The sequence below is a fragment of the Excalfactoria chinensis genome, chromosome 1 (assembly GCF_039878825.1).
Source record: "Excalfactoria chinensis isolate bCotChi1 chromosome 1, bCotChi1.hap2, whole genome shotgun sequence".
In the NCBI taxonomy this organism is placed as follows: Eukaryota; Metazoa; Chordata; class Aves; order Galliformes; family Phasianidae; genus Excalfactoria; species Excalfactoria chinensis.
Genome location: NC_092825.1, coordinates 113,932,186 through 113,953,542, shown reverse-complemented (window position 1 = coordinate 113,953,542; position 21,357 = coordinate 113,932,186). Strand labels below are relative to the sequence as shown.

General features: G+C 44.0%; 2 protein-coding genes across 3 annotated transcripts in view; one reads left to right on the top strand and one right to left on the bottom strand.

Annotated features, from left to right (window-relative positions):
- The first annotated feature begins 584 nt into the window (after nt 1–584).
- On the top strand, nt 585–10,793 carry PDHA1 (pyruvate dehydrogenase E1 subunit alpha 1). Of its 2 annotated transcripts, XM_072331615.1 has the most exons (12): nt 585–784; nt 2,301–2,315; nt 3,601–3,669; nt 3,949–4,122; nt 4,753–4,879; nt 6,835–6,926; nt 7,289–7,381; nt 8,021–8,176; nt 8,373–8,444; nt 9,333–9,400; nt 9,522–9,630; nt 10,324–10,793. In XM_072331615.1, exons 1-12 carry the CDS (start codon nt 716–718, stop codon nt 10,492–10,494), a joined length of 1,215 nt encoding a protein of 404 aa, XP_072187716.1. In that variant the 5' UTR covers nt 585–715; the 3' UTR covers nt 10,495–10,793. The 2 variants fall into 2 exon arrangements, with proteins under 2 accessions (XP_072187716.1, XP_072187725.1); XM_072331624.1 differs by lacking the exon at nt 2,301–2,315.
- Nucleotides 10,794–11,911: 1,118 nt separating this feature from the next.
- The window catches only part of MAP3K15 (mitogen-activated protein kinase kinase kinase 15), a 67,812-nt gene continuing 58,366 nt past the window's right edge, over nt 11,912–21,357 (bottom strand). Inside the window, exons 21-30 of the mRNA XM_072347559.1 lie at nt 20,801–20,984; nt 18,486–18,663; nt 17,627–17,801; nt 16,375–16,560; nt 15,752–15,857; nt 14,691–14,901; nt 13,723–13,835; nt 13,458–13,555; nt 13,259–13,335; nt 11,912–12,115 (exon numbers count right to left, since the gene is read on the bottom strand). Of these exons, the coding sequence (XP_072203660.1) occupies nt 12,034–12,115; nt 13,259–13,335; nt 13,458–13,555; nt 13,723–13,835; nt 14,691–14,901; nt 15,752–15,857; nt 16,375–16,560; nt 17,627–17,801; nt 18,486–18,663; nt 20,801–20,984 (1,410 nt within the window). The 3' untranslated portion in view covers nt 11,912–12,033. The remainder of the gene's footprint in view (nt 12,116–13,258; nt 13,336–13,457; nt 13,556–13,722; nt 13,836–14,690; nt 14,902–15,751; nt 15,858–16,374; nt 16,561–17,626; nt 17,802–18,485; nt 18,664–20,800; nt 20,985–21,357) is intronic.

The following is a 21,357-nucleotide window of genomic DNA, read 5'->3' as shown; positions in this document are numbered from 1 at the left end:
ACCAGACCAGGCTGCCCAGAGCCACATCCAGCCTGGCCTTGAATGCCTCCAGGAATGGGGCATCCACAACCTCCTTGGGCAGCTTGTTCCAGTGCATCAGAGTTGAAAACTTCCTCCTTATATCTAACCTCCCCCTCCCGCCCCGTCTCAGTTTAAAACCATTCTCCCTTGTCTTATCAGTATCCACCCTCATAAACAGCCGTTCCCCCTCCTGTTTATATGCTCCCTTCAAGTACTGGAAGATCACAATGAGGTCTCTCCAGAGCCTTCTCTTTTCCAAGCTGAACAGGCCAATTTCCCTCAACCTTTCCTCACAGGAGCCATGCTCCAGCCCTCCGATCACCTTAGTGGTCCCAGAAGAAAGGCAGGGCTCTCGCTGCCGGCGATCTGGACTATCGCTAACAGCACACCCCACACCTGCCCCCCTGCCCCGAGGCAGCGCTCACAGCCCGGCCGGCTCCACACGCGCAGTGCCAAGCAGGAGGACACCTCCTCCAACCCGTCGGCACCGCCCGCAGCCCCCCGAGCATGCGCATGGCGGAACGCAGGGCAAGGCGTCGTTCGGCCCGGCGCTGGAAGTGTACGTCAGCCGGTTCCGTCGCTCCGGTTGGCCGCGGGGCGGGCTGTGTTGTTGGCAGCCGGGGCGGCTTGGGCGGGCGGTTGAAGGAGACTCGAGGACGGGATCCCCTCCAGAGTCGCCGTCCCTTCCCGCTCCATGCGCAAGATGTTGCTGGCCGCTCTTTCCCGAGTGCTGCAGGGCCCGGCCGCCGCCGCCGGCAGGACGGTGAGCTTGGCCGGTAGCTACCGGGGTTGGGAGGGGGTTGGGGACGGCGGGCGCGGTGTGGAGGGCTGCGCAGCCTCAGGGGAAGGGGCGGCCGTTAACAGCGCAGCCGTTGGGCCGCGCCGTGCTGTGGTGGGGCCGCTGTGGCGGGCTGGGTGTTCGGGGGCCTGCGCGGTGTTGGCTCTGTCAGTCACACAGCAGGGAACGTCACGCGGTGCCGGTGTTACTTGGAGTTACCTCTGTTTGTTTTTCTCGTGCTGTATGAAATACTGCGTAAAAAAATAAATAAATAAGAACCAAACAAAATGGTCGCTGCGTGCGGGAGCCCACGCCTGGCGGCCTGGCACGGCTGTTGCTTCTCCGTGGCTTTAGATATGGGGACAACGTGCGGCTCGCAGGCTGGGGCGCTACCACAAGAGGGAGAGAAGGGTGCTCCTCAGAGGCCTTGTTCCTGCTCTCTGCAGCAGTCTTTGGAGATATCCGTGTTTATCACGTTTGAAGCACGTCATTCCATTTCTGAAACCCTTTTCCAGGCCTTTTGCCTTAAATTTATTTTTATTTTGTTATATTCTGACAATCAGCACGGGCCACGTTGTAATCAGGGTAAACTTGGTCAGCTTGTTTCCCACTACGTTCATCTGACTTCTTTTGAAGTGAATCACAGAATCATAAAGATTGGAAAAGACTTCTAAAATCACCTCGTCCAACCCCCAGCCCACCACACCATGCCCACTAGCCATGTCCCTCAGTGCCACATCTACCCTTGAACACCTCCAGGGATGGTGACTCCACCACCTCCTTGGGCAGCCTGTGCCACTGCATCACCATTCCTTCTGAGGAGGAATTGTTCCTAATACCCAACCCAGACCCACTGTTTTCTGACAAATATCACTTGTCAGCTGAAGGCCAGTTGTAACCCATTGGCCTGCTTCGGTGCTGGGGTAGCTCTCTTGCCTAGCAGTCATTTGTTGTGAAACAGCTGTATCTGGCTGGCTTCATGCAGGTGGCCTCAAAGAGCAGGGTCACCAGGAGGCCTTGCTGTGTGTATTGGGACTACATGGAGTATAGATCTAAAAGCATTTCCTAATTTACAAGTAAATTACAAGTAAAATATCCACATTAAAATTTTCAGGTTTGGGTGCCAAAAATGCGTTCCTTCCTCCATGTACTTGGCCGGCATACGGTGTTTCCCAGAAGTTCAAACCATATGTTAGTATGGTTTTTGGGATCCTGGAAGCTGCCAATTATTAACTATTCCTGTGCGTTTACAATGAATTGACAAATTATCAAATAAATTGAAGCAGATTTAACCCACAAGGTATTATTTTCTAACTAACTGTAAAGCATAAAGATGGGTTTCTGTGACTCAGAGCTAACCTAATGGGAAACTGCTTTTCTCACAGCGTTCCAATTAGCTAATAATTAGCTGATTCTCCTCCCCCAGTTGTTTGTTACAGTTACTTACTTTTTTTTCTTTCTGTGTTTTTTTCTTTCCTCCTTCCAAATGCTGCTAACCTAGGGAGCTGTTAGTGAGGTAAGGCCTGAACCAGTTTTGTCAAAGGATTTTCACGTTTGTTTCTTCTGATGCGTACTGGCCACGTATGAAGAACTTCTGTAGAGATTCTCCAGCAGTGCATCTGTTCAGGTCTGGAGCTTGGACCAGGCTGACCTGCAGAAGTCCTTTCCAACCTCAGTCATTTGTTGGTTCTGTGAATCCCAAACTCGTGACCGACTTCCAGCTCTAGAACTAAAATAGCTTTTTATCACCGGTAATACCGTTGCATTGTGGTAAAGAGTGTAGAAACCTGGTTTAAATTAAGAACTCCAAATATTTAATCTGATAACAAGGGAGCTTGTGAGGTCACGACAGTCAAACTAAATGGCCAACAGGAGATAACCAACAAGCATTGAGAAATTTCTCCTGGCTTTTGCCCCGATGTTACGTGTATCAATCATAGCTTTGTTGGAGACAGCAGTCTCCAAGTTTCAAAAGAGCTAACTTTGGGCTAAACATATGCAAATTCCATGGTTGAATAAACTTCTCAAACATATGTGTGACAATTAGCAGTACAACTTTGCTGCTGGAGGTCAAGTGCATTCCTCACACTGTGGCCACAAGGCACACGTGGACAGTTATCATGTACTGAAGTTACCTAAGAAAACCAGTTGTTAGCTAATAGACTGTGCACATTCTTTTAGACAGAACAGTAATGTATCTTCAGAAGTCTTGCCTCTCTCCTGCTATGTCACCCATTCTGTAGTTCTATATTTCGGCACCCTGTGCTGCTACCCACTCAAATAATACTCTCTGTCTTTATTATTATCACCTGCATTCTTCCATCTTCTCCTCCCTTAAAAGGAAAGAGAGTAGTTCATGTTCTAGAAGCCTGCTGTGTTGGGTTGTGTGTTTCTCCCAGGGAAGTTTTTTGTTCTGTCAGTGTGAAGAGTCATCTTAATTGGCTGTGGCACTGCTCATATAAGGAACCTGTCTGGTGAAGGGAAAAGTATATATGTTTTTTGTGATGTTGATCCTTTTTATAGTCTTCTGAAGCTTATTTGTTGTATTTAGTTAATGAAGGGTATGAAGAATTTAAAATCCTGTTCCCTTTTTCTAATCTTAATTTAAATAGTGGGTTTTGAACTTCTAATGCATGCATTCAGAATCCACGTTCCCTGATATTATAAGGATATGCCACTGGAGAGTTTCGGTCACAAAGTATTTCATTGTCAGCGTACTGTTAGAAATGAGTTGAGACTACATCTGTTACTGCTTGGTAATTACCTGTCAGCCTTGCTCATGCTTTGTTTTTCTTTTTAAGGCCTCTCGAGTGATGGTAGCATCACGTAACTATGCTGACTTTGCAAATGAAGCTACATTCGAAATTAAGGTAAAGAAGCTGAATGCTTAATACTCATATTCTGTGGAAGCAGCACTGTGGATCCTGAGATGATGGATCTCACCCCGTACCATTTCTGTTACAAAAGTACTCTTTGCAACTTGGCCTAGCTCATGGTTTGGGGAAGAAGCTATGTTGTATGTTGTTGGGGTTTGTTGGGGATCTGAATTTGAAACTGGCATGTCATTTAATAAAAACAAACAAAAAAAAGTGCTATTGATAAAGAGGATTGGTGAGTGTCAAGAAGTAACTGCTTGTTCAACTTCACAGCCGTGTGACCTCCATCGCCTGGAAGAAGGCCCTACTACCACAGCTGTGCTGACACGAGAGGAAGGCCTCCATTACTACAAGACAATGCAGATCATACGGCGCATGGAGCTGAAATCTGACCAGCTGTACAAGCAGAAGATTATTCGTGGCTTCTGTCACTTATATGATGGTCAGGTGAGACTCTTATTTTCCCCCAAGACATTTTCATGCTGTCTTGCCATATTTAATTTAGGGATTTGAATAGATGAGGTAATAAATCTGGAACTGAGTATCTGTGCATGATGTCTGAAGTCATAGCAGGTCTGCAGTTTGGGTCATTATTTCCTTACAAACAATGTAAGGGATGCCATTCAGAGGGACCTCAACAGACTTGAAAGGTGGGCCCAGGTGAACCTGATGAGGTTCATCTCAGCAAAGTACAAGCTTTTGCACTTGGGCTGGAGGAATCCCAGACATCTATACAGATTGGAAGGAGTAGCCCTTGAGAGCAGCCCTGAAGAGCAGGATGTAGAAGTATTCTGCAGGTCTTTTCACCTTCTTATTGTCTTGTTCTGTAATTTTCTTGGTTGAACACAGGACAGGTTGGAATATAGAGCCCAAGGCTATTGTAGCTCCAGAAGGCCTATTTCTCCTTGGGATTTAAGGCACTCTGCTGTTATGTGTGCTTTTCCTGTTTCTTGCTTTATTTCTTGTATGGGGGACCACAGAAAGACCATGCCACACTGCAGCATTTGGAAATGGTGTGCTTCCTCTACATTGCTCAACTTGCTTTTCATTGCTCAACTTGCTTTCCATTGCTGACAGGAGGCTTGCTGCGTAGGGATTGAAGCTGCCATAAAGCCTACAGACCATGTGATAACAGCATACAGAGCTCATGGTTTTACCTATGCCCGAGGCGTCCCAGTTCGAGAGATTCTCGCTGAACTTACAGGTTTGTGTTGGATAAAATGAGGGTTCCTATGCTACTGCACTAGCCTTAGGATTAGTCTTGCTCAGATTCAAAATGATGTTGATGCACAAAGCATACTGGGCATCCAGAAGTGATTTAGTAACGTGGCAGAATAAACATTGTTTATCATCTGTGTTAGGTAATAAAGAGCAGCTTCATCGTTCCAGTAAAAAGGTTTAAGTGCTGGCACTTCTTGTAGCTCAAAATGTGATTTAGGTAGAATCTGGATCTGAAAGTATTGCATTTCCATTTATATTTTAAAAAAGGGAATGGAGGAAAAAATACAAGGGGAAATAAACCTGTTGACTGCAGTTTGGTTCTGGAGTGGTAGAAAGACAAACTATGCTGAGGATGCCTTTAGTTCCTAAAAGATGGAATGTAGGAACCAAGATAATTTGCCAAAGCACGTTACATTAATCCTGTTGAATTTTCAGAGTGGTATCAGGCCAGGCTGGATGTGACTGCGCAGTCTGGTCTGCTGGTTGGCAACCCTGCGCATAGCAGGGGGTTGGAACTACATGATCATTGTGGTCCTTTTCAACCCAGGCCATTCTGTGTTAATGGACAGGGGAAAAAACATGTAATGTCCATTTAATTACTTGTTATTAAATCTTTTGATGCTATTAGTTGTGACCCTGTATAAAAAATAACTGAATTGCAATTTAACTGAAATGTAAGTAGAAAACCATACATAGTGTGATTGCCAAAGTTCTTGTCAAACAAAAGGGTGTATTCTGCAAAATGCTAAAGCAGCTTTGTGCTGCCAGTGGATTCCATTCATAATTAGGGGAATGGTGTGGAGGGATTGTGTACTTGGGCTGGAAGATAGTACGGTATGTGTTGGGTGTGAGCTGTGCGCTCCTAGGTCAGTGATTCTGAAAAATGAGAGAAATGGCCTGACAAGTAGGGAGCAGCTGGGTGAAATGCCTAATGGCTGAGCATTGCTTGAGCAGAAAAAGAGCTAGGGGTGTGAGAGATTGTTTTTTGACATCTCAACGTCATTGAATTGTATTATAATTATATGAGGGCAATCCCAGTGCCTAGCATCTGTAGGATCTCAGCAAGAGAACAGTATTATTACTGTTTTTGATACCTGGTTAGGCAGCTAACAAATGCAAATGCTTGAATACAGAATTCATACTGCACTGGAGGAGGGGATGGCTAGATGGGCATCTCTCAAACTTTCTAAGCTGGGAGGTTTAACTTGGGGGAGTGGAGTGGGTGGAGCGGATCAAAGAATACCTTGACTGTGGGCGGGAGGAGGTACGTATGTTAGGAAGGAATAAGGCTGGTTTTTATCTGCAAACAGCAGCTTGAACAGTGCTGGGCTTAGTATTGCATGTTTATCTGGGGGGAGGGAGTTGTAAGTTTTTGCTGAGGTATTTTGTTTGATTCTTTGTCCCACCTGTAACTTTTACTTCTGGCTGTTGTTGCGGGGAGGACAAATGTAGATTATTGCAGTTAACTTGGAACAGTGTTCATGTTTTTTCTTGCAGAAGCTAAAGTAAAAGGACTGTATATACTTCTTGTTAAGAAGTATGGGTTAGATAGATGAGAAATGTAAACCATACTGGCTGTTTCAAATAGGCAACCACCTGAGGTGTTTCAATGTCTTGAAAAATACAAAAGCACTTCATAGTAAAGTAGGGACTAAAATTAATGAATAAATCTTACTCAGTACTCCTCAAGTGATGCTTTCATTAGCATTCTTCCCCCTGGCTTCGCTTATTTGTTTGGTGATACATTTAACTGTAAGTTCTGTGGGGAAAGGCCATTATGTCTGATGTATGAGAAGCAGTGTCTTAACTCTCCTGAGATTAATCCCATGACAACAGTAATACTGTCTCAGTATTATTACTTTTGGGAATTGAATTAGGTGTTACCATTTGTATAGTATTTCTTTTTCTGAATAAAGAAATCACTCGTTCATGTTTCAGGTCGAAAAGGAGGATGTGTGAAGGGCAAAGGAGGATCGATGCATATGTATACCAAAAACTTTTATGGTGGTAATGGTATCGTTGGTGCTCAGGTATATACATGACTTCTACTTTAAAACATGAGTTCAGTTTGGCTGATGTCCCACCCTAGCGTTTCTTCTCATTTTTCACAACATGAACCTGCATGCAGCTACTGTTGCTTTGTGGCTGTTCAGTCTGTTGTTATTCTGCCTTTCTGACAGCTTTGCAATGTGCATCAAGCCAAGAATATAGTTACTATTTATACTTTTGTCTGCTAGACAGATTGCCACCAACCCGTTTCCATTTGTTACTACTCTTTTATCTGTTAAGCACATCCACGATATCAGAAGTGTCTTCACACTTCACAAGCAACCTATCTCCAGCATTCTCTAAACGTTGTTCTAAAAGCCTGCTTTGTCCTGTCCTGTGATAGGTTCCTCTTGGAGCTGGGATTGCGCTGGCCTGCAAATACTTTGGTAAAAATGAAGTCTGCCTGACTTTATACGGGGATGGTGCAGCCAACCAGGTAAACAAGCTGTGTGAGGTGGCTCTGTGAGGAGAAATGTGACTGTGGGCATTCAGTTTTCCTTCTGTGAACTGTGAGCTCTGCCTTTCTGGGCTGTAGGGGAGCACCTTCCCGTGGCTGTCTAGTGTCTGCAACCCAGACAGCATCTGGCTTTGAATCTGCTGTGATGATGGTTAAAATAAATGAGTCTGCTGATATCAGTGCATCTTGCTGAACCACTTACACTGAGACAGTTGTCTTCATGGTACTGGCAGGGATAGTAAAGAGAGAAATAAAGCTGGATGGAGAAAAAACTAACTATAATTTAGAGTGTACTGTTGATTTTACCTTCCCTCTTTTGAAACACATGGCCTTTAAGGGTCCCTTCCAAATCAAACCATTCTGTTTTGTGCTACTCTAACACACATGCTGAAATCGGTTTAAAAGTTAAAAAGTTCTATGAACTATGAGTGGAGATCAAAGTTACCTTACGTTATATAACTTCTCGTTTATTGCTGCTGAGCTGCAGCAAGGGGCTGATCTCAGATCACTTCTGGTATCAAACGTTTTGCTGGCTGCAACTGAATGATTTTTCAGTAGAGCCTAATGCTTGAAGTGTGAGCTCCCTGCCCTGACAGAACTTGGCTCCTTTTCTTTCAGGGCCAGATATTTGAAACATACAATATGGCAGCCTTGTGGAAGTTGCCTTGTATCTTCATCTGTGAGAACAATCGGTATGGAATGGGAACCTCAGTTGAAAGAGCTGCGGCCAGTACTGACTACTACAAAAGAGGAGACTACATCCCAGGGCTTAGAGTGAGTACAGCTCCACTATGCTTTGAGGCATGTGTGTGCAATACATACATGCCCATCTATTTCTATTTATAAATATGTTTATAACTATTTTTAGTAATAGAAAATTTGAGATCCTATTGCACTTATGATAGGAAAGTTCTGGATTTGAAAGACTGTTTTCCAGTCTCTTTTTGACTTAACTTGTTCTGTACATCAGGTGGATGGCATGGATGTTCTGTGTGTTCGAGAAGCAGCCAAGTTTGCAACTGAGTACTGCAGAGCTGGAAAGGTAAGTCAGTAGCCATTTCTTTACCATAGGTGAAACTTTCAGCAATAATTGCTGCGTAAGAAGTTCCCCATCTCGCCTACCCTTCTGTACTCACTGTTGAATTGCAGTTTGACCACATTTGCTTTGTTTCTCCACAGTAAGGAACCTGTGAGTAATGAAGTCGTTCTTTAATTTTGTTAGAATTGTTAACACACAATTGGTATTTAATCAAGATTTAAGGAGAAAAAGAATCTCGATTCTTTGTTACTTCTTTCTCCTTTCTAGTGACCCTACTTAAATTCTGTTGCGATCAATGTTTGCACTGTTAGGCAGCTTTGTTCTTTACAAAAGAATCTGTTCAGGGAAGGAGCACAAAAAGATCTGTATTTACAATGGAAGGGAAGTGATTTTTTTTGTGAGACCAGATATGTGGCAACAGGAGAGGTTTCTATGTACCTGCCTAGAAATATGTACAAAATTGTATGGAACCTTCAGGGTTTTTCAGCATCAGTGCTTGTCACCCAAGAATGAAACGTTGTTCTGACGTAGTCTGATGTTTGTGCTTGGAATGCACAGAAGAAGCTGCTGGGAGTTACAGTCTTGAAGTAAAACGATAAGCAATTTGAAACAGTCTGGGTAATGGTGGAGTAGCATTGGAAGGGACCATTTTGCTTAACAACAGTGCTCAATGAGAACATGAAAGTAAATGCTGGTAGTTACCAACATGCATTTTCATTTAAGAAGAGTTTTGTTTTACTGCTTGTGATAAGGTTGTGTGAATTGATTAAACTAAGAGAGGAAGTTGAATTAAAAGCATTTGTCACTTGTACAGTTCACCTGTAGCAAATACTGCTGTAACAAGTCGATTGCTTAAGGTGCTAATGTTCTCTATATGTTCTTTTTATTAAGGGTCCTATTGTGATGGAGTTGCAGACATACCGTTATCATGGCCACAGTATGAGCGATCCTGGCATAAGGTACCATGGAAACCCTTTGTTAGCATTCACTGACAACAAGTATTGATGGTCAGAAACCCAAAAACTGTGTGAAGTTCAAGAGAATTATTAAAGCTCATCTCTTTGCTTGTGTTCCTCCTAGCTACCGCACTAGAGAAGAAATCCAAGAAGTGAGAAGCAAAAGTGATCCCATTACTTTGCTAAAGGACAGAATGATCAACAACAACCTTGCTAGTGTTGAAGAATTAAAGGTATGGCTTTTAGCAGGTGTTTAAGCAAGCTCTTGTGCATTCACATACTACTTATCTCATATTTATTCACTTGTTCTATGAGCTTTTTTACTACTGTTTTTTTTTTGGTGACTGATAGTAGGGATTTGTTGCACACCACCTAATGCAGCTGTGCTGTGCAGGCACTGCTTTTTGCTTTCAGGTGCTGAGTTGTAACTCAGTGTGAGGCTCTGTGTGTGTTTCAAAGACATCTCTTGTCATGTCAGCATCTAAGAAATCAATCAAATCAAGCAGAAAAGGCTCTGAGCTTTGAGTCTGACACTGACAATGGTCATTGGTAGTGAAGAATCCTAGGGACAGAGCCAGAAGCTTGCCAAGCAAATAGCAGAATAATCAGGATATTTACACTACTAAGATCTCCTTAGACCTTGTAAAGGTGGGGTTTATGGCCAATCGACAGGGCTGCAGTCATGTTTCTCTGTATACTTGCATTGTTTTGCAGAAAGAGAATGCAGGAAGGAAAGCGCTCAATGCGGTCTTGTTCCTCTGGGATAATTAACTGTACTATGCTTTGCTTCAGGAGGGAGGAAACTCACCGTTTTCTAATTTTTCATTGACACCTTTAACACCTCAGTATTTCATTATTGCTTTTAAATTCAATATATTGATGCCTTTTCCAAGCTGCCTTCTAATTAGAGTTTCTTCTTTCTGTAGGAAATCGATGTGGCAGTGAGAAAAGAGATAGAGGAAGCTGCTCAGTTTGCTACCACTGACCCAGAGCCCCCACTGGAAGAACTAGGAAACCACATCTACTTCAATGAGCCGCCCTTTGAAGTGCGTGGCCCAAACCAGTGGATAAAGTATAAGTCTCTCAGCCATTCGTAAGGATAAGTGAACGCATCTACAAGAACTGTAATGACTCAGAAACAAGCGTTAGCCTTTATTTAACACCTCCTCTTTCAAAAGAAGAGGTGCTGAGTAAGGCAGTCCCATCACAGTACAGATTGTCTTAAACGCGCCTGAATGTTGTTTCAGAAGGAGCTGAATTATGAGAAAGCGGCAGTTTATTTAAATTGCTATATATTTGCTTCACGGATGTTCTTTGGATTGCTGCATTTGTCATGTACAGTGTTTAAAGAAAAACAAAACAAAACCAAAAACCATTAAACTTTAACAACATTGAATCTGGTTTTCTGATTGCTTTTTTGTTGATGTTTATTTTTTAAGGCATCTGATAAAGAAACAAAGACCTTTGAGGCTTGCTGGGTTTTTGCTGTAGCCAAATTACAAAATCCAAACTATCACTGCAGGCTTCGCTTTCGCTTAGCTGCTGGCTGAGAGTAGCTTTCATACACAAGGCTGCGTACAGTTGTAGAGGAAGAGGTGACGTATGCTGATGTACCCCTTCCTGCTTAAGCCATCAGCCAGCACGCCTGTCACACATCCAAAGTTCAGTGTGCACAATGCTGAAGCCAGTTGAGGTGTGTGGTACAGTCTTTATTCTGCCCTCCCAGCTTCCTGTGTTCCCCTCAGCCCCTTTCCTGTCAGGACAGCACAAGAAGCCAAAAAAAAAAAAGCCAAAATGTCCTCATATCGATACAGCACTGCTCAGAAGCAACTAACAAACAAGTTGGTCTGTTATCAACATTGTTTTTCTCCTAAAGCCAAACCATATCATATAAGACACTATGAAGAAAATCAACTCTGTCTCAGTTGAAAGCAGGACAAGTACCTATTTTGCAGACAAGTTTCTCTTAGCTAAGGCTTTATATTTACAGTACTAGGGCATTTGTCTTCTGTGCTACTCTTCCATAAGCTGTTACTGGAACGTGTCCAGAGAAGGCAATGAAACTGGTGATGGGTCTGGAGCACAAGTCTTAAGAGGAGCAGCTGAGGGAGCTGGGATTGTTTAGCCTGGAGAAGAGGAGGCTCAGGGGAGACCTCATTGCACTCTACAGCTTCCTGAAGGGAGGTTGTGATGAGGGGGGGCTTGGCCTCTTCTCCCAGGCAACAAACAGGAAATGGCCACCCAAGGAAAAGTTGTGCCAGAGGAGGTTTAGATTAGATATAAGGAAAAAACTTTTTCACTCAGCAAGGCGCTGGAATGGCTGCCCAGGGAAGTGGAGTTGCTGTCCCTGGCCAGGGTTCAAGAGGCATCTGGATGAGAAGCTACAAGTGGCCTGTGGTAGCAATGGTAACGGGAGGATGGTTGGATTAGATGACCTTGTAGGTCCTTCCCAACCTTGTGATTCTATGATTCTATACTACTTACTGTGTAGTAAGCTGATGGTCAAATGAGCTGTGCAATTGTACAAAACCTGCAAGACAGGGAGACTATATACATATATACATCCAATAATTTAGGAATGTATCTATCTTATCTTTCACTTGCTTATTCCCATTTCACATTCTGTTTCCGAAGAGCTAACCTTCTGCCTCCATGGACTTAGCAGGCGTTTGTCGGTGGATTAGTATCGCATTCCAAATTCTGCAGAGAACACCGCCACTGTCTCGAGAAGAATAAAGCAATTACAGACAGTAGTAACTGGTTAGGGAAAAACCATCATATTCATTACGTGAAAGCGATCAAGATGTAAACTCTAGAGTGGCTGGAAAGCTGCCTGACAGAAGGGGACCTTGGTGTGCTGATGGACAGTCGGCTGAATATGAGCCAGCAGTGTGCCCAGGTGGCCAAGAAAGCCAACAGCATCCTGGCTTGTATCAGGAATGGTGTGGTGAGCAGGACTAGGGCAGTCATCCTGCCCCTGTACTCAGCATTGGTGAGGCCTCACCTTGAGTACTGTGTTCAGTAGAGAAAGGACAGTAAGGTGCTGGAGCTTGTGAAGGGCTTGGAGAACATACCCTATGAGGAGCAACTGAAGGAACAGGGGCTGTTTAGTCTGGGGAAGAGAAGACTGAGGGGAGACCTTATTGCTGTCTTCTTTAAGTACCTGAAAGGTATTTGCAGAGAGAGCAGGGTTGGTCTCTTCTCACCTGTGACAGGACGAGGGGAAATGGCCTCATGTTGTGCCAGGGGAGGTTTAGGTTGGATATCAGGAAAGACTTCTTTACAGAAAGGGTTGTTAAGCATTGGAATAAGTACCCCAGGGAGGTGGTTGAGTCACCATCCCTGGATGTGTTTAAAAACTGGATGTGGTGCTCAGGGACAGGATTTAGTGGAAGGTTGTTAGGGTAGTATGGTTAGGTTGTGGTTGGATTCAATGATCTTTAAGGTCTGAGCAATTCTATGATCCTATCATTTACCAGTTGTGGCAGCATGGAAAAACCACCAAACACTGTACCCCTTCAAGTTTAGGGCCAAACAACTTCTTCCATGTCAGCCAGAGATTAACAGAACAACAATGAAATGGGGAGGGAAAATAAGCAGTTCTTCATGCCTATATGAACATTCAGTGCTGAATGGCAAAGAAATAGTTCTCAGTCATGATAAACACAAAAGTTAGAGGGCATGTTATAACTTACTGTATAGCTTATGTTATGTTGTTAAAGTATGGCAGTCAGTGTTGTTCATATAGTAACAGAAGATCAGAGTAAGTTAATAGGCCTATAAGAATATCATAACATCTACCCCTCCCCCCCTTTTTTATTAATTAAGCTCTCAGCTGTGACCTAAGATGTAGCTCCTTACCGCAGTTGAAGGCATCGCAGATCATCTTTAGTGATGTCGTTAAGGACAGTACTCAGTGTGTAATCCTCTTCAGCAAACTGAAAGGGAAATTTGTTCCTAAATAACAAAGTATTCCTCCTTTCAAGCCAAACTGGTAACAAGGGCTGCCATTTTTAAGGTGCATATCTATCTATCTATCTATCTATTTATTTATTTTTACCCTTCTAATGGTATCCAGGTCTGCCCCTTGTTGTTTCAGCCAGTTTGTGAGCTCTGGGTCTGCATTCTCTTTTAAAGTCGATGCAGGCCACTGCCAGTCTTTAACAGAAAAAAATAATAATAGGTCATTACACCTCAAAACGAGGACGAAAGTGGTGGTTTAAGACTACTTAAACTTAAAATAGAAGATCCAAATCACCCCTTAACCAGTCCCGTGAACTTGCACACACACACTGTCAAAGTACTCACTCGGTATCTCCTCATACCTCTGGGTTTAAGTTTTAATTGAAGCAAGTGCAGTTCCTGTGTTTTTTGCTCCAAAGATCGTTGTAAGAGGGTCTGATACTCCTTCTCCTTCTGAACGAGTTTCTCCAAAAGCCTGTTGTTGTACAAGGGAGATAAACGAACAGCCACCATGCTGAGAATAAATCTAACTGAAAAAACACATGTATCCATCATTTTATAACAACTGCCACAGGACTTGATACAAGGGATACCTGACACTCGTCAGTAATGTATTATGCTAGATTTTGTTGTTGTTTGAGTCTCACCTTGGTGGGAGCACTTTAAGGCTCTCATCTTTGCTGCAGAATTCAGTAAATACATTGTAAATTCTTTTCCTGCTGTTCAGCAGTTTCCATGGGCAGAGTTTCTGTCTTTCTTTCTAATTTACTACAAGGCAGTGGAACGCTGCAGTGATTTACATTGCATCCATACAGAAGATGCATCGGCAGCAACGTATAAATATAACCCACGAAGAATAGGAAAGGGGCTTTGGAGTGCTCTGTGTATGCTCAATAGTGAGCCTGCCACATCTCTCAGGCAAGTGCTGAGCTATTCTGGCCATCCCCTGCAGGAGAAGGAAGGAACGTCACCCCCCTGGTATCTCCTGCTGCATTTTCATAACCCTTGCAAGAACATCTCTGATGGTGCCACTTGGTGAGGTGGCATCTGAGGCAGTAGGAAAGAAACTGACAGCGTTACACAGGCATCGTTACTTAATGGCAGAAATCCACCAGGACACTCTGCTGCATAAAAACTATTGGCACAGAAATGAAAGTTGTACTGAAAGCTGTTGAACTGTCACACTGGTGCTGCCAGTGCACTCTGAATCCATCTGTGTTGCTGGCAGGTGCGCTCTGTCAGCAGGTAAGTACGTGTCACAGCAGGAAGCATGTCTACAGGCTTTGCAAAGGCTCCAGAAACAAACACATGGTGTTTGTGTCTGGGTTACCTTATGGTCTCCTGTTTAAGTCTGCCCAACTCCAGGCTAAGCTGCTGCTGAGCCTTGTGCGACACCACGGAGCTGAGGGTGCTGACTCCTGATGTGACGGCAGCATCCTCAGTCCCATTTTGTTCAGAGGGACGGAAACTCTCTTCCACTTCATCACAATCTTTGTCGCCACCTTCAGTTTCTGATGCTGGCTCAAAGTGAGCTCGAAGTTCTGACAAAACGAAACAACATAAGATTTTATTTCAGTGGGTTTATATCTCCATAGGGTAGCGCAGTTTGCTCTTTGTTACTGCAGTTGAGGAGCCTCAGCTGAGGTGGAGGACTTATTTCATGATGCACAGAGGAGTAGGAAAAGCCTTATTAGCCGGACTACGGATGTTACAACATCAGTGCTAAAAGGAGTGCCACAGCACGTTTGGTCTGAAAGGGCTCACTGTCAGTAAGTGAGTTCAGAACATTCTCAGACTGGAAACGGTGTTCAGCGCTTCAGAGTTACAGAACTAGCCAGAGTTCCAGCTTAGCCTTACTCCTGGACAGCTCACCATCTTTTAACCTCCCCCCTTTTGGTGATGGTGGTGCTTGTTCCTGCTACCCACCCATCTGTAGACCAAGACTGTATTTCTCCTCAGGTAAACGTACTGCCATTACATCAGTTCCAGAGCTGAGCAGTCATTTGTCAGAACACATAACCAGACCAGACAAGCAGCATTAACCATTCTGATATTACCTAAATGTTGCATAGAGTCATTTTCTTCCCAGCTACAAATGGTCCAGATTGGACTAAGTTTAATTTTGACTTAATTTTATTTTGTTTAAACTGGACCAGAATGGTGATGCAGAACCACCAGTACCCACTGTGTGCTTCTGTACTGTAACTGTGGCATTAATCCTCACATCACAACCAATGCTTCTTTGTGATCCCGTGCCCTTGACGTAGTAGCACAGGGGATGCGGGTCATGACGTGCTGATGGAGTGTGCTGAAACATCTACCTGTTCCATTTGCTACACAAATGCACAATCAGCTTTTCCTTTTAGTTTGTTTACAACTGGATTGTTTTACCTGGGATAAGAATGGTGACTGCTGCTTGGACTGCACGGCGAATTATATTGTCCATTGCAAACATCCAGTGGGGCCTTATTAAATGATTTCTTAACACTTTGTTCACCTGCAGATATATGAGCAAGTAAAAGTAAGTTAAGTTGCAACAAACAATATTTACTTGCACCTAAGGAAATAAAATCTTGGTTTTCAATATTAAGGTGAAGTTTTCAGTGTGAGAATAATCAAAACCCTCCCACTTTTGAAAGGCTAAACAGCCAATCTGACAGTTTTAGGCTAGAGCTCTCAAATCAGACTGTGACATTCACACCCCTGTACTGTACAATGGGAAGTAAACAGAGAACAAATGCAGGATGCAGAATGAGCTTCAGAGCTTGCTGGTAGGCCAATGGGCAGTCCTTCAGTTTCATGGCCAGTCTGGGAGCACCCATCTCACTGAGGCTGAGGTTACAGTCTGTCAGGGCTTCAGTTCCACATGTCCCTCTGCAGCTCTTCTGATGGCTGCTCAGCAAGAGCAGGAACAGGGGGAGAGGTGAGGAGGAGTGGGGAAGCTGCAAACCCTTGCACTGAGAGGTCTGTCCAGGAAAACTTCCTCTCCTTCCGTGCCCAGGCAAGGGACTCACCGCATCCTGAAATCCAAACAGCACCAGATGAATCTGATTGATGGATGTGCTGTCAAAGTCCAGATCCATTTTCAACTTGGATATGGTAGAAGCCATCACTCTGTGCTCAGGAGAGTGTATGAAGTCCCTTAAAATCCCAATAATTTGCTTGATGTGGGCCATTGAAAGCTGCAGTTCTTCAGAGCTCTGGAGAAAAGATAATGAACACCTATCAAGTAAAAGTCAATGTCATTAAGTATCTAATCAGTAGCATTAGTATCTAGGTTACAATTTATAGCTTTGCACGTGTATGTTTCACACCTAAGCACAGATACCACAGAACCTTTGAATGGCCAAGTCTACCTACTGCTATCGTGGCTGTCACAAAGGGGGAGGTTCAAGATGAATATTTACACATTTGCCCAATGTACTGTAGAGGGCAGCTTTCCTCCATAAAAGCAGCAGAGTGAGTTGGTAGGAGACCCAAACGTTTGTAGATGGCGTCCCTACACTAAGCTGACTCTGGACTCCTAAGTACTTGTGCAGACATTATATAAGCATTATGTTTATGCACCCATCTATTGTAAGTCAGAAAAAGCTCCGTGATTACACAGCGACAGCACTCAAACTTTCATTCTCTGATTTGCAGTCCGAACCCCTGCAGTTAAGGCCATTTCGGTACATGTAAGAACAACCACCTGTGTAATTAAAAGGAAAAGGGCAAGTATTACAGAAATAACAGAAAGATGATTAAAGCGACGCTACAGAACAGATGGGGACTGAGGTAGGACGTGCTTTACTAAATAATCCTTCTTTATCCTGGAAAATATTTAAAACCATGGTTACTCCTGACTGAGATGTCACGCACACATTTTAGCCTCTGTTAAGGCCATGAACTACTGCACAGTTTTGTCCTTAAAGAAAACACCAAAAAAAGAAAAGTCACCAAAACCACATCTCACCAACCTCAGACCTCTAACAGCCACCAACTGCCCACAGAACAGGAGCCCAGCAGCACCCATGCGGTGGATTCAGACTACGGCAAAAGGCTTAAGCACAGTTAAAGGTATTCAGAAGAAACAGCTCGACTACCTGAAGCTCACAAGCCATCAAGTGAATGCCACTGTGAACCTGGACTACAGAAATGTAAAGTCCTATCTATTCACCACTGTTGGCATCTTCATTTATTAGCTTTCAGGAAAGGAGTAGTGCTGGCTACTTGGCTTATCATTTTCCTTTTGAAGCAGGAAAAGGAGAGCTGAAATGAAATTACCTGTGCAATACAGTCCTGTAAATTTGAAGCAACTTTATTCTGTTCTTCCTTGAGAATTTTATATAGAATTGCCCGGCGTTCGCTGTCCTTCCGTAGCAGGAACAGACCAGAATCCTTATCCTCACTGGAAGGAGAGAAACTTCTGTCCTCCAGGGCCAGGCCCTCATCAGGCACACTGCATCAGCAAGAGGGCCACAAATAAGAGACCTCAGAATTGCCCACGTGGCAGTGCTGTCAGTAGGGAGCAGGGTAATTGGTAGGTGTAAAAGTGAGTTAGGCCTTATGGTATGGCCTTGATCACACTACTAAACACTGATTTTGAGAGAGAAGAGGGTTCATACCCTCAGCTGATGAAAAGCTCAGTGGTGGCACAATGCTGATGTCACCCTGCTGAGAAACGGCACCATCATCAGCCAGCACTGCCTCAGTTTTGGGGAGGAAAGCGGAGAATTTGGGGCTGAGACTGCTGTTTATGTTTTCCGGTCCCATACTTCAGTATACTCATTTGAAAGCATTGGTTTGTGCTCTCTGATCACCAAAGCTGTCTGCTGCCCCTTCCCCATGTTCTCTTGAGAGTACTTGGAAGGGGGCAGCTCATCCACTCCTGAATCACCCAATGGGAGACCAACAGTTATTCACTTGGAAAAAAAGAAGTACATAAATGCACAGAAACTTTAAAGAGAAAGAATCATTGTTCATTAGTTAAATAAATTATACTTAAATTAACTGGTATCTCACTCACCATTTAACACACCTGCTTAGCTAGTCATCACGGGAAATAAATGCCCCCAAACAGAATAAAATACGAATTAAATCCACACAGCCCCCACAGGCATCAAGTGAAAAGCAACTGTTTTACCTCAGTAAATGGGCAACAGGATGTCTTGTCTGAATCTCGGAAATGGATCTCTTCGGCCTTTCGAAAAACACGTCATGCTGTACATCGAAGTCTGGCGAAACAGAGCCGTGCTCGCTGCTGCTGCTGCCAGCCTGTTCTCCATGGATTGGCAGCGGGAGGGATGAGTTCCGATTGTAATCTGCGAGCAGACATCACAGAACATGGGAGGACACAGAGGTAAGAAGGAGAAACATGCTTAAAAGAAGAAAAAGGAATGCCTTACTTGAACACAGACACCTCACCCTGTCCTGTGTTTCTCACAAAGGACTACCAGTGGCATACAGCTGTTTGAGGAGCCTGTCTCAGCCAACATGGCTGATCACCAGCATAGCCAGATCTCAGCAGAGAGCACCCTGCTGCCCAGCCCCTCCTGCCTCACTGGGACATCTCTGTGGCACTGAGGGACACAGTGGGGATGGGTTAGTGATTGGACTACATGATCTGAGAGGTTTTTTCCAACCTTAATGATTCTGTGACTCCATTTCTCTGCTCTCACTCTAGTACCTGCGGCATCAGCCTTGCCTGCATTTCCCTCTGCCCTCAGTAAGGATTCCCTCTCTAAGGTCCAGCCTGAAGGAAAGCTCGTATCCCATTTCAGTTCAGAAAGAAGAAAAAAGGTAACCTACAAAGAGCTTGCTGTAATCCTGATTGCTGTTGTACAGCTGTGTGATAGGAAAGCCAAGGAAGTTTTGCCTTCTCAGAGTCCTCACATGCATGAAGCTAAAACATCACAACATTTTTGATGTTTGTCACTACAAATGTTGAAGGGAAGCAACGAGGCAGGGGGGAGGAAGGGAGCTAGAAGTTAAAGTTATTCAGACAGCTCAGATATCCTCCATAGTGCATTACAGATGTTCAAATGGCTGAGGTTAAACAGTCACAGAGATGAAACAACGTATGTCGCACTGTGAGAATGAGCTCAAAGGCTTCTCAGCAGCACAGAAAATTGCAAGTTGCTGTGCCCAGGGTACAGGCTGAGATCTGATGTGAGCTGCTTTTATGATCAGAGAGAAAAGAAAAGAAACAACAACAAAAAAAAACAGAAATAGGATGGGTAAAAAATGTGGGAAAAGACAGGAAATGGGTACTGAGGGAAATGGTGAGAAGATGAAATGAACTGTTGCAGCTGCAGGGCCATGGCCTGCTTCATGCCCCCAGCTCTCCATGGAGATGGCTGTTGCAGCCAACACAGCTCTCTCTTGCTCTGGGGCAGCCATGCACATTCAGTTGCAGCTGCTGCCTTTACTCTTCTCAAACAGGATGCAGTATTTGAATCATTTGTCTGCTCTGCTCATCATTATGGCCAACACTGAGTTTGATTCCTGCTGCTCCCAGTGCTCCCCTGCAGCAGAAGCTCCTTGGGTTATCCCCAAAGAGCCCCACCATCAGAGTCCATCTATCCCAATAACCTAGTCCGGCTTCAGAGACTGCAGTTGTCTTTGCCCACTGCCTCTCAGGACAGAGATGCCCACTTTCTTTCTGAAAACAGCTCAGCTAGATGTTATAAGTTATTTGCTAGTTCCCCCTCACTCCCCCATTAGATTTCCATTCCTTTTCTTTCAAAAGTTCTCTGCCACGGGGAAAAATGATCAAAAAGAGAAGCAGTTCAGTTTGTACTGGGAATGTGAGCGTGTCTGTGCGCAGACACAAGAAGTAAGATCAATGGATTTGCTTATTTTTTAACTGGACAGTTCCTTCAGACACTGATTTATTTGGTAAGTCTATATGGACAGTTGCTTATCACTGAGAATGTGGCTGTGGGGAAGCAGGGGGAAACACGCTAGATGGATAAAACTAAGCAACCCCCAGCACAGCTCCCTCAGCAAACAGAGCCAAATTCCCAAGTTCTGTATTCAAGTTGGACAACGCTGACCAAACGTCAACAGAAACACCTGACAGACCCATTTCCAGGTGTCAAGAACCAGCTTTGTGAAGCCCAGATCTCTGAGCTTTACAGAACCATGAATCTAAAATGCAGAACGGCTTTGGAGTCCTTACAGAACATCATTTTTCTAATTTAAATTTCCTATAAACGGGCAATTTATTTGTGGGAGAAGGTAGAATTTGGTTGGGAGGTAATTACGCAGTACACAAAATAAGCAAGGCATCATATTTTGAGGAAATTGTTACATTTAAATATGTCTAATTACAAATCTCAGTCACTTTCGGCTTTTGAGTTCCTGCTGATTTCTTGGCACAAGTAAAAGAAAGTGCTTAATAGCTCCACTCTTTTACATAACCCTTACTAATGATGTTGACCTGCATTTGGCTGGTACCTGAAGGCTTGAATGCAATTCTGCTTTTCTTGCCCTTGTTGACTTGTTTCAGGAAAGAATCTCTGAGCAAATCAGACGCTGTAGCACGCTTACAGGGATCAGGTTCAAAACACAGCAAAATAAAGGCTTTTGCTTCAGCAGACAGTGATTCTGGAATTTCAGGATGAATCTTAAACATCCCGACCTGCAAGTAAAACACACACAGCAATTATTTTAACAAAGTGGCAAGGAGATCATGAGTCAAAGCTTTTTTAGCTTGACCCAGCACACTCTCACTGATGATATCGTTGAAGCGGAAAAGCAGCAAGCTAGGTGTCAACACAAAGCAGTGAAGTGACAGTGAGGCTCTGATCCTGTTTTACTGCACTGCAAATGTGGCTTGAATACTCATTGTGCTATACAAATGTCAAGGTACAGATGTGTCCAAACAGATACTCTCAGACAGTCTCGAGATCTGGACATTGTCCATCCCAAGGGCTTCAAATGCTGCTTCTCACACTACCACAAATCTCTCCTGGAGTGGTGCACCCCATCTCTCTCAGCTGCTGACCTCCTGC

Excerpts from the sequence above, each read along its gene's own strand:
- PDHA1 (XM_072331615.1), top strand. The coding sequence starts at position 716 with ATGCGCAAGATGTTGCTGGCCGCTCTTTCCCGAGTGCTGCAGGGCCCG. Across the intron at positions 3,670-3,948 it reads AAGCTACATTCGAAATTAAG|CCGTGTGACCTCCATCGCCT; the intron begins GTAAAGAAGCTG and ends TCAACTTCACAG. Across the intron at positions 4,123-4,752 it reads GTCACTTATATGATGGTCAG|GAGGCTTGCTGCGTAGGGAT; the intron begins GTGAGACTCTTA and ends CATTGCTGACAG.